Source organism: Capra hircus, chromosome 14 (assembly GCF_001704415.2).
Source record: "Capra hircus breed San Clemente chromosome 14, ASM170441v1, whole genome shotgun sequence".
Taxonomy (NCBI): Eukaryota; Metazoa; Chordata; class Mammalia; order Artiodactyla; family Bovidae; genus Capra; species Capra hircus.
The window spans coordinates 8,404,945-8,417,998 of NC_030821.1; the positions used below are offsets into that span (position 1 = coordinate 8,404,945).

General features: G+C 38.1%; 1 protein-coding gene across 1 annotated transcript in view; it reads left to right on the forward strand.

Annotated features, from left to right (window-relative positions):
* Positions 1-10,967, forward strand: part of OSGIN2 (oxidative stress induced growth inhibitor family member 2) — a 30,089-nt gene extending 19,122 nt beyond the window's left edge. Inside the window, exons 5-6 of the mRNA XM_018058186.1 lie at positions 3,306-3,397; positions 9,075-10,967. Coding sequence (XP_017913675.1) covers positions 3,306-3,397; positions 9,075-10,107 — 1,125 coding nt within the window. The 3' untranslated portion in view covers positions 10,108-10,967. The remainder of the gene's footprint in view (positions 1-3,305; positions 3,398-9,074) is intronic.

The window sequence follows — 13,054 nt, forward strand, 5'->3', positions numbered from 1 at the left end:
TTAGAAGAAGTGTTTCTCTAAGAATTATATAGAGAATATTTCAAGAATGTTGGGCATAGTAAAAAAAAATGTTTGTTTACTTACTGTAGAGTTTACAAAGTCTCACACAGTATTTCATACTACTACCTATTATTTCCCTACATTTTCAAGAGCTTAAATGAAAAAATGTAAAAGAAAAAAATTGTATTTGTCTGCTTGGGCTGCTAAAACAAAAATACCATAGAGTGAGTCGCTTAAAAACACACTCACAGTCTCAAGGTTGGAAGATTCAGGACCGCAGTGCCAGATTACTGAGCCTGTGGTGAGGGCTCCTCTTCCTACTTGGGGAAAGCTGCTTTCTTACATGTCCTCATGCGGCAAAGAGAGGGTAAACTCTTGTAAAGTCACTGATCCTGTTATGAGGGCATCAGCCCCATGACCTCCTCTAGCCCTAATTACCTTCCAAAAGCCCCATTTCCAAAAACTGTCACATCTGGGGTTAGGATTTCAGCACATGGATTTGGGGGGATGATACAATTCAGTCCATAGCAGAAGTTAAACCACAAAACTGACCAACACAAAAAGCCAGCCTGTTTCATTAGCAAGCAGCAACTAATAATTATTTTTTACTCCTGTGTTCTCAGAAGTTAGTATAGTGTCTAGCATATGGTAAGTACTCATTTGTTGTACAAATAAGTGTTTAATATTTGCTGTGTTATAAAATACAGACTTCATGGGAATTTTAACATTTAATATCAAATCTTGAGTATAGATTTCAGTTGGACGTTCCTGTATTAGTGCAGTGTTATACGACTGAAGGTTTACGTTTATCAAACAACTGTTTTGGAATATTTGTAGGTGAAATATATCACTAACTTTTAAAAATCTTAATTACCTTTATGGTAATGGATTGCAACTATCAAAATATCTGTGCCTTTTAGCTTATATGTTTATGTTTGCTTTGTTAATAAGTAGCATTCTTAACAAAACTGCATTTATTGAAACATCCATGATAACAGTTTTTAAGTTTTACGCTACCTTCTATAAACTCCCAAGTTTTTATTGTACTTGTTTTTTCCTTAGAAAAATGTGCTGCAGGCAGTAATTCATCTTTTCTTTTCTCCCACTTACATATCAGAAAGTTAAAGTATGGATAAGCCTTGATTACTAGAAACGTATTTGAATCAGTGGTAATGTGAAATATACCTGAAACTTGGTTCTCATCCTAGTATCAGGCCCAGCCTGCTTCAAAGCAGTGGCAGCCTTATGCATTGTCTTCCTGTGGTGATTTTGTACCATCACAGATAGTAAGACTATGAGCCATAGTGCTTGTAAGTGCCCTATAAATGTTAGCCAATAGTAATAATAATGACTCCCATTCCCAGTACTGGGCTGTATAGAAACAGGGAAAGAAGGATTCAGATTAGAGAAAAAAAAAAACACAACTTAAAAGAGTTGGCTGAAAGAGATCATTGAGGTCATGGGGAGAGATGGTTTTGTGCCGGGGTCCAGCCCCGGTGGATCCAGGGACTTCGAAGTGGGGACGGAGTTGGCATCTAGGAAAGAACTATTTAATTAGAAATATAAAGAGAGATTAGGAAAGAATAGTGTAGTAGGAAAATTAGTGGAGAAAAGAGGCTGAATAATTTGGTTTACGCGGAAAACCAATAAAACTCCAAGACAAGGAGTTTGCACCACCTACGTAGGCCACAGGCGTCTTCCCGGTCTCCCGAAGGAGCGGAGACACAAAGTGCCTCCCCGTCACATCTTAGAAGCCCAGGCAAAATTAGTAGGCTTGGCGAGCCTCCACGCTCCAGATGGGAATTCAGCCAGAAAAGGAGAACGAGAAAGAACGACAGGAGGGAAACCAGTCTTTCCAGGAACTGGTCTGTTTCTTTATTTTCCAGGTCCACTTTTATACTTTTAGTTGTACATAGGGATAAATGTAAGAGAGTCACGCAGGGTCAGCTGCTTCAACCCTTATCTAAAGACAGTGTTCTCAGCATATCTTTGTTCTTACAAGGGTCTTACATTTGTTCACAATATCTTTTGGTCTGGAGACCAATGAACATTTTATGACCCCACCTTTCTTTCTATTGATAAAGGTTAATCAATCAGAAAACTTGTTTCCCCTTAAGATCTACTTAAAGTCACATTCTTACATAGCAAGGACACAATGATTTATAACAAAGAAGGAGGAGTACAGTGATCTATAACAAAGAAAGTTCATTAACTCAAAAGTCTAGTATTGCTAACATCAAAACTACTATATTTCTTTTTCTACATTCTAATTATATCGATTAACATACTCCCAGGTGCCTAAGGATATGGAGGCCTGGTGGCAATCATTAACTCAGCAATGAAACCCTTCACCAACATAATTTCTAACTAACTCACTAGTACTATACTAATAATTTTCTAACTTCTCAAAAGAATCTGTTTTTAGAAAGTTTAAAGCATCTCGTGCCTCCCACAGTTGGGAGGCTGTAAACAATCACATGTGGCCGGGTAATCCTGTCAGGCAGGCTAGAGAGCCACCAGAGGAGTTTTTGGATTTATTAACTGGAGTCCTAAGTTAGCTCCTTTTCAGAGAGAGGTGGTGGGGTATAGCCCCCCGTAATGTCAAAAGTGTATGTGAAAGCATAATGCAGTAAGGTAGGCAGACTCTGGTTTTGGGGGTAGATGTTCGAGAACCTCCAGGGGGACCCCTGAGGCTTGATCCCGCCTTTGTGTAACGTCAAGCCTCCTTCCTCATGACCTTTGCCATGGGTGGGGTTCCTCACGCTGGCTCCCAGTAGTTTTGGCCTTCGGGCTTTTCTTGCTTTGTGCTGAGCAAAATAGAAATTGTAGGGCAAGCGCGAAGGGGCTCACTTCTTTAAAGGCAGCTTTAGCTTCAGCAGTGAGTCTGTTCTTAATCAGACGGAACCACTTGCTTATTTCCCTGGTTTCTTAAAGTGTTAGGAATTAACTTTTTACCTTTTGTTTAAAGTGTGAAAATAACTGATTTGCTCCTCTGACACTATATTCTGCATCTAATTATGTTTTATAGGCCAAAGCTATCACCATTGTGTAGGCATCAGGTAATGTTGTAAATCTGATTTATAAATGTATAACTGTATGAAAGAAGTATAGACACTACCAAATGTTGAAAGTATTTGAAGGTTAATTGGAATAAATTTCAAGAGGTAATTTACAGACCATTCAGGGCTTCTTTGAGCTCTCCTTATCCAGACTTAGAGTAAATGAGATGGGTTTGGTTTAAAAAAAAAAAAGACCATGTTACTGATAAAATGTGTTTTTTGCTTATACATTTTTTATTCAAATAGAATATGGAAGGCTCAATGTTGACAATCAGCTTTGGAAATTGGATGGAGCTACCTGGACTTAAATTTAAGGATTGGGTATCTAGCAAACGAAGGTAAAGATCAAACTATTAAAATTTTGATATATAGTGGGAAAGAGTCTGTCAGCAAATTTCAAAATAGTTGTGACTCTGTCTTAGATGAATAATATTGATGTTTGTGTCTTTCAAATAAAACCTCCTCCTCGTAGTGGTTATGAGCTAGTTCTATTTAGAGATTTTATAACACGAAGTACACAGAGGTATGGGTTTGTCTACAGGTTGTTAGCACAATTTTATCTCTCTCTACTGTTTAACTACTCTCTGTTTAGTTATTTTCTTGTCCACCTACATATCCTTGACTTGTTTACTTATTTTTAAGAATGGATTTGTATAACTTATTTTTATAAGTGAATATGTATATCTTCATGTATACATATCTCATGTATACATTCCTAAAGTATGCATATACTTATTTTTATAAATGGATCACTTCATCTAGTGCATATCTCAGATATCTAAAGTATTTGACTTTTCCAAGTAGAAGAGTATATATAATGAATAATTTAAAAAGGTAAAAGACTTATACAATCTGAAGGAAAACCAGAGTATACATAATGAATAATGTAGAATGATAGAAAAAGTAGATTCTATGATGTGATCATCTACTTGGCTATAGAAGTAAATACTTAATAAGAATAGTGAAGTATGAGAATAGAAATTATGCAAATCTCAACTTGAAAGAATACAGGTTTATTTTGTATTTATTTGGGAGAAAGAATTCAAAGTTGAAAGAAAGAAATTATGAAAAGCCTTATCATTTTCAAGTCATTTTCATTCCTACAGATAGGAATCACCAATACAGAGAATCTACTCTGACCGCTCAGAGAAACAATAAATTAAAACAGGAAGTTAAACAAAACCTCTGAAATAGGGCTGTAATGTTCAAATGCTTGACTTCCTGCTAGATAAAAACCATGTTAATCTACAGTAGTTTTCCTTAATTTGAGAAGATTTAAGGAGAGTAAATTTAGACCAGCATGAGTAATTAAACCTTTCAGATATAACTTTGGGATTTTTTTTTAACCAAAGTTTTATTGTGTAAGTTTGAAATGTAAAATTGCAAAATCAGGCAAATTGTATAAATTCTTGATTTTCATAAAAAAGTGAAATTTGCTCAACATATTTTCCCCTTTATGATGCAGATAAACAAGGAAAAGCTTTCTGATTTATGTACCAGAAGTGCTCATCCTTCTAAGTTGAGCATGTTGTGTTTAAGTAACATATGAAAATGACTCTTGTGATAAATATTAGGTTTAGTTCATGCACTTGCATAGTGTTGAGAAGAGTCTTAGACTTCTCGAGATTGATTGCAGAGTTTGAATTCTGATTCTATAGCTTCTAATGTTGTGACACTGGTCAAATAACTTAAAACAGCTATCATTTCATTAGCTATCAATTTCCTAGTTTGCAAAATTGAATTAATAATTATTATAATTATTATTTAGGATTTCTGTAAAAATTGAGTTAGTACATTCTAAATTTTAATTACTATAGTTATTACATTTCACTTATTCCAGTTAAAAGTTACAGTGAATTGTGTGAAATGAATTGGTGGGTTGTGTTTTGTTTTTTGGCCCTACCACATGGCTTGTGGGATCTTAGTTTTCCAACCAGGGATTGAACCCAAGCTCTTGGCAGTGGAAGTGCAGAATCCTAACCACTGGACTACCAGGGAGTTCCCTAATGTGGTGTTTTTTCTGCTCAGTTCAGTTCAGTTCAGTCGCTCAGTCGTGTCCAACTCTTCATGACCATATGAATCGCAGCATGCCAGGCCTCCCTGTTCATCACCATCTCCCAGAGTTCACTCAGACTCAAGTCCATCGAGTCTGTGATGCCATCCAGCCATCTCATCCTCGGTTGTCCCCTTCTCCTCCTGCCCCCAATCCCTCCCAGCATCAGAGTCTTTTCTAATGAGTCAGCTCTTCTCACGAGGTGGCCAAAGTACTGGAGCTTCAGCTTTAGCATTATTCCTTCCAAAGAAGTCCCAGGGTTGATCTCCTTCAGAATGGACTGGTTGGATCTCCTTGCAGTCCAAGGGACTCTCAAGAGCCTTCTCCAACACCACAGTTCAAAAGCATCAATTCTTCGGCGCTCAGCCTTCTTCACAGTCCAACTGTCACATCCATACATGACCACTTGAAAAACCATAGCCTTGACTAGACGGACCTTAGTCGGCAAAGTAATGTCTCTGCTTTTGAATATACTATCTAGGTTGGTCATAACTTTTCTTCCAAGAAGTAAGCGTCTTTTAATTTCATGGCTGCAATCACCATCCCCAGTGATTTTGGAGCCCCAAAAAATAAAGTCTGACACTGTTTCCACTGTTTCTCCATCTATTTCCCATGAAGTGATGGGACTGGATGCCATGATCTTTGTTTTCTGAAAGTTGAGCTTTAAGCCAACTTTTTCGCTCTTCTCTTTCACTTTCATCAAGAGGCTTTTTAGTTCCTCTTCACTGTCTCCCATAAGGGTGGTGTCATCTGCATATCTGAGGTTATTGATATTTCTCCCAGCAATCTTGATTCCAGCTTGTGTTTCTTCCAGTCCAGCGTTTCTCATGATGTACTCTGCATATAGGGCACTGTTTAAGGATACTAATGCCCATTGCTTTACAGTTCAAGTGGAAAATAAGAGATATGTTAATGTGCTTTTGTAAATAAAGAGCAGATTATATTTATAGATCTCCTTATGAGTAGGAAGGATGTCAAAGAATTTCAGTGAAAGTGAAAGTAGAGTCGCGCAGTCGTGTCCTACTCTTTGTGACCCCATGGACTGTAGCCCACCAGGCTCCTCCATCCATGGAATTTTCTAGGCAAGAGTACTGGAATGGGGATTGCCATTTCCTTCTCCAGGGGATCTTCCCGACCCAGGGCTCAAACCGGGTCTCCCACATTGTGGGCAGACGCTTTACTGTCTGAGCCACCACGGAATCCCAGAATTTCAGTAGAGCTATTAAAAACCCTAAAGGATGATGCCATCAGGGTGTAGCATTCAATATGTCAGCAAATCTCAAAGACCCAGCCGTGACCACAGGCTGGAAAAGGTCAATCCTCATTGCAGTTCCCAAGAAGGGTAGTACTATGCACTCATCTCTCATGCTAGTAAGTTCAGTTCAGTCGCTCAGTCATGTCCGACTCTTTGTGACCCCATAGATTGCAGCACACCAGGCCTCCCTGTCCATCACCAACTCCCAGAGTTTCCTCAAACTCATGTCCATTCAACCATCTCATCCTCTGTCATCCCCTTCTTCCCCTGCTCTCAGTCTTTCCCAGCATCAGGATCTTTTCAAATGAGTCAGCTCTTCACATCAGGTGGCCAAAGAGTTGGAGTTTCAGCTTCAACATCAGCCCTTCCAATGAATATTCAGGACTGATTTCCTTTAGGATGGACTGGTTGGATCTCCTTGCAGTCCAAAGGACTCTCAAGAGTCTTCTCCAACACCACAGTTCAAAAGCATCAATTCTTTGGCGCTCAGCTTTCTTTATAGTCCAGCTCTCACATCCATACATGACTACTGGAAAAACCATAGCCTTGACTTACTTGCTAGTAAGGTCACACTTAAAATCTTGTATGCTGGGCTTCATCATTATGTGAACCAAGAACATCCAGATGTCCAAGCTGGGTTTAGAAAAAGAAGAACCAGAGATCGAATTGCCAACATTCACTGGATCATTAAAAAAAGGCAAGGAAATTGCAGAAAAACATCTACCTCTGTTTCATCCACTACCCTAAAGTATTTGACTGTGTGGATCATAACAAGCTGTGGAAAGCTCTTAAAGAGATGGGAATACCTGACTATCTTACCTGTCTCCTGAGAAACCTGTATGGGGTCAAGAAGCAACAGTTAGAATCCTGCATCAAACAACTGATTGGTTCAAGATTGAGCGCTGAGCACATCATGAGAGATGCCGGGCTGGATGAGTCACAAGCTGGAATCAAGGGAGAAACATCAGCAACCTCGGATATGTAGACGGTAGCACTCTAAAGGCAGAAAGTGAAGAGGAACTAAAGAGCCTCTTGATGAGGGTGAAGGAGGGGTGAAGAAGCTGGCTTAAAACTAAATATGAAAACTAAGATCATGGCATCCAGCCCCATCACTTCAGAAGGGGAAAAGGTGGAAGTAGTGACAGATTTCCTCTTCTTCGGCTCTAAAATCACTGTGGATGGTGACTGCAGCCATGAGATCAGAAGCTGATTGCTTCTTGGCAGGAAAGCTATGACAAACCTAGATGATGTATTGAAAACCAGAGACGTTACTCTGCAACAAAGGTCCATATAGTCAAGACTCTGGTCTTCCCAGTGGTCACGTGTGGTTGTGAGAGCTAGACTGTAAAGAAAGGCAGAATGCCAAAGAATTGATGCTTTCAAACTGTGGTGCTGGAGAAGACTTCTGAGTGTCTCTAGGACAGCATGGAGACATGGAGATCAAACCAGTCAATCTTAAGGGAAATCAACCCTGAATACTCGTTGGAAGGACTGATGCTGAAGCTGAAGCTCCAGTATTGTGGTCATCTGATGCAAACAGCTAAATCTTTGAAAAAGTCCCTGATGCTGGGAAAGATTGAGGGCAGGAGGAGAAGAGGGTGTCAGAGGATGAGATGGCTTCATGGCATCACCGATGCAATGGACATGAACCTGGGAAAACTCAGGGAGATGGTGAGGGACAGGGAGGCCTGGCGTGCTGCAGTCCATGGTGCCTCAAAAAATTGGACAAAACTGGGTGAATGAATAGTAAATGAGTAGGAAAATACAGAGAGAAATGTAATCTGTTTAAATATAGGATGATTTTGTTCAGCCAAAGACAGATCTGTATTAGTTTTGGTCATTATGAAAATGAAAAGCAACTTATTAAAAATTGTGTCTAGATATTATCTTTAAGAAGTATATATATTACAGTCAGACCTGTAATATCTCAGTGGTTATAATCTAATTGAATCTGCAGTTATATAGAATACAGACTGATAGTATAACTGTAGGCTGAATTATTTAGATTACAATTGTGAGATAGAGTAAAACAGTCTAATTTTCAGTTAGCCACAGGTTAATCCATTTATTTAATAGAAGTTTATTGACAAAGACAGCTAATCTGAACAGATACTTAAGATAGACATTGGGGAAACAAAGATGCTTTAATACAGTTTCTACCCTCATGGGACTTACTCCATTGATAAAAATAATTTTTTAGCATTTTAAAAATTTATTTTTAATTTTCTTTGCTGCACGCAGGCTTTCTCTAGTGCCATGAGCAAGGGGGCTGCTCTGAGTTGCAGTGCATCAGCTGCTCGTTGTGGTGGCTTCTCTTGCTGTGGAGCACAGGCTTCAGCAGTTGTAGTACGTGGGCTCAGTAGCTGTGGTTCATGGGCTCTGGAGTGTGGTCTCAGCAGTTGTGGCACACACTCTCAGCTGCTCCATGCCATGTGGAATCTTCCTGGACCAGGGATCAAACCCACATACCCTGCATCAGGAGGCAGATTCCTATCCACAGGACCACCAGGGACAGCCCCTAGTTTATTAACGTTTTTAAAGAAAAGGAAAGGCTTGCTTTCTTTGTGAAGTGTCAGGGCAAGAGTTAGTTTTAGCTTAGACAGTCCAGAGGAATGAAAAGATAAAATAGTTGACTAGATGGAGAAGTAGTAATCATGGAAACTAAAAGTATCATCCTCAAAGAATGTTTTTCCTTTTCTTTTCATAGGAACCTAAAAGGGGATCGAGTTATGCCAGAGGAAATAGCTCGCTACTATAAACACTATGTCAAAGTCATGGGTCTTCAGAAGAATTTCAGAGAGAATACTTACATTACCTCTGTATCAAGACTCTACAGAGATCAAGTTGATAATGATGGTCAAGGCCGAAATATCTCAACACAGCATTTACAGATAGAGAAGTCAAAATTTGCCAAGAGAAACTGGGAAATTAGGGGTTATCAGCGAGTAGGAGATGGTTCTCATATTCCCTTCTGTCTCTTTGCTGAAAATGTAGCTCTGGCAACTGGAACATTAGACTCTCCTGGCCGTCTGGAAATCGAAGGGGAAGATTTTCCTTTTGTGTTTCATTCAATGCCTGAATTTGGAGCTGCTGTAAGCAAAGGAAAGTTGCGTGGCAAAGTGGACCCAGTGTTAATTGTAGGTTCTGGGCTTACCGCAGCTGATGCAGTACTGTGTGCTTACAACAATAATGTCCCTGTGATTCATGTATTTCGCAGACGAGTAACTGATCCAGACTTAATTTTCAAGCAGCTTCCCAAAAAGCTTTACCCAGAATACCATAAAGTCTATCATATGATGTGTACTCAGTCATATTCTTCAGACTCAAATCTTTCATCTGATTATACTAGTTTTCCTGAGCACCATGTGCTTGCCTTTAAGTCGGACATGAAATGCATTCTTCAGAGTATCTCTGGACTGAAGAAAATATTTAAGCTCTCTGCAGCAGTAGTGTTGATAGGTTCTCATCCCAATCTGTCTTTTTTGAAGGAGCAAGGGTGTTACCTGGGCCATAACTCAAGCCTGCCAATCACATGTAAGGGTAATCCTGTGGAAATAGACGCGTATACCTATGAGTGTGTTAAAGAAGCCAACCTTTTTGCATTGGGTCCATTGGTTGGAGACAACTTTGTTCGATTTTTAAAGGGAGGGGCACTGGGTGTTACACGCTGTTTAGCTATAAGACAGAAGAAAAAAAAGCATTTATTTGTTGAAAGAGGAGGAGGAGATGGCATAGTGTAGAGCAGGTTTACAAGTAATTTATGTGGACACTTTACCATTAAAGATTTTTAATAGAGATTTTACAGTGTACTGGCTTGAATTTTCTGAACCTGAATTAACTAGGAGAGCCTCAAGCGATAGTAACTATTTTTTAAAGTTAACTAGAATTTTTGTCCTGATTACATTGTAATGTATCAAAGGTGTCAATTGTCAGACAAATAAAAGCACTGCCAATCTGATACACTTTAAGTTCTCACTTAACGGAAACATTCTTTACTTCTAAGACTTACTTTTTTGTGATCACTGTTGATTATTTGTTTGATTCCAAAATATAACAGCATTGAATCTATAAAACCGCAGTCATTAGATGGCCAGAGCTCTCCCTCACTTTGTACCTTGAGTTACTGTGCTGGTCAAAGGACGGATCAGAGACAGCACCAGCTCCATTTGTGGCTTGTTAGAAAGGGAGCCTCTCAGGCCGCATAGCAGACTTATTGAATCAGAAATGGCATCTTAATGAGATCCTCAAATATGTGTGCTTATTAAAGTGTGATACACACTGGTCTAACAGAAAATGGGATATAAATGTATATATGCTGAGGGTGGGTGGAAATAGAGGGCATAATCAACTCAGGTTTTATTTATTTTGAGATTATCAATTGTATAAGTCTAATTTATTGACAAACATGATGGGATTTAAATTTTTTTATTGTTGAAACCTTAACAGGCAATTCATATTCCCAGCTTCAAATAAACCATTTAATAATGTTGGCATATATTCAGGAACTTGGCGAGGTAGTTTCTGGAGCTATATTCTCTAGTTAACTAGCTTAACCCTTAAACGAATTTGCAGTTCAATAAATTTTGAATGCAACTAGTTATTTCTGTGTTCACTGAGTTAATTTGTCACTGAAACTTAAAATGTTTGGTTGTTAAGTACTTTTAATATTGCAGTACTTTTTGAGTATTACCAGAATTATTTTTATCAGAATTATTAAAGTTTAAAACATAGAAGGTTAAAATCTGCTTTTCCTGTTCTCAAGATGGTTACTTTGAAATTCTTTGTTGGAGATGACATAGCATTTAATCCTGTGGTTATTTATTGAAGTATGTGTCCTGTCTTGGTTTATACCTAGGTGTGCTTAATGTCTGTATTTTCATACAAATCTCCAGACATTTTGTGTTAGACAAAGAAGTGTTACAAAGTTCTCTTTGGCAAATTGAATTTCCCGGTCTTTCTCTCTCTCCCTTTTTTCTTTTTGGTTAAATTTATTTAACCTGGAATGTGTTTATTGAAAGTCTATTTCTATTTTTTTGGTATAATGGACTAGAAGTCAGTATTTATCTGTCCGTGTGCTTATAGATTTATTATTATTAAGAATTTATTAAAAATTATTAATTCACCTTAAAATATTGTTTGGAATAGACATCTACAACTAGTTGTTTTGGATGAATTCTTATTCTCTTGATAATGTCATGTCTGATTAGCTTGATTCTGGAACTGATGTACCAGTTTTTATCATGATAACTTTTTCAAATTAATTTCACACCTATTGATATGGTATGACATCCTTTGGTACACTTGATTGAGCACTTTCTTGTTTGTGCTTTTGAGCTCTGAAGGAGTTGATGGGATGCTTTTCTTGATGCTGCTTCTAAATTGAAAATGAGTTTGTTATGAAGATGGTTTCTTGTTGTTGAGTTGCCAAGTTGTGCCACCTCTTTTGCGACCACATGAACTGTAGCCTGCCAGACTCCTGGCAGGAGTCCCTTTTACCCATTCAATAGCATTTTTACAACAAGAACATTCACCAAAAAAAGAAAGACTTCACGGAAAATAAAACTTCAGCAGGGCCCTAATAAACCTGGTTAATAATTCCGTTTTTAGTAACCTCCCATTTCTAAGTTCTCCCTCAGACCTAGCTGCCCTGTGTTGCAAGTAACATCAAAGTGTTTTCTCTGTTGTAATATACTCTTGATCAATTTCTGTCCCATTATTTTAAATCTGTGATTATCCATCAGTACCAACTACTTATTCAGGGAGGGAGGAAAGCACTAAATATTTTGACTAGTCATACTGTGATAAGGGCATCTCCTTCATCCCTTAAAAGTCTAGCTCTTGAAGAATCATTGAAAAGCAGAATCTCTTTGGAGTTTTGGAAATAATACAATAAAAATAAGATTTAGTTGCAGTTCTCTGTTTTAAGCAGTCTGAGTATGTGAACTTCTCACAACATTACTTTGGTAAAAGTTAAATAAAGGCCAGACATTCAGTTGAGATACCAAACTGGCCAAGTCTTGGAAATACAGTTACTATAAATCTGCATTACCCTAAAATCAGTCCTCAAAAAGATCACAATGAATGTGCCAGTAAGTTAAGTAACTGCTGCCACAGAACCTGACAGTCTTTAAAGACAACAAAATCCAGGTCCTCAGCGGCATTACAGCATCTGCAGTGTACAACGTGCAATAAAAATTAGGTGTGAAGACAAGAATACAGGACCATAAGCAGAGGGAAAAAACAAGTCGTCAAAATAGATCCAGAGTTGACACAGACATTGCAAATAGCAGGAACTTTAAAAGCTACTACATAGATTTCAAAATATTAAAGAATATTTAATTCTTAAGTGAGTGAGTCTGAGAATAACATAAAAACCTCATACATTCTACAGCTTAAAAATACATTCTGAAATGAAAGATTTACGACATGGGCATAAAAATATACAAACCACTATAGGAATAAAGATCAATGAACGTGAAGTTTAATTGGAACTGTTCAAACTGAAGAATATTTAAAAGGAATTAAAAAATACTGACATATGAGCTAAATAACAAGTGGTCTAACGTATAGTTGGATCCAGAGGAAAGCAAGAGTGACTGGAACAGGAAAATATATGTGGGAAAATAAAGGTTAAAAATTTTACAGACTTGATTTCAAAAATAAAAAGCAACCCACGCATCCAAGAAA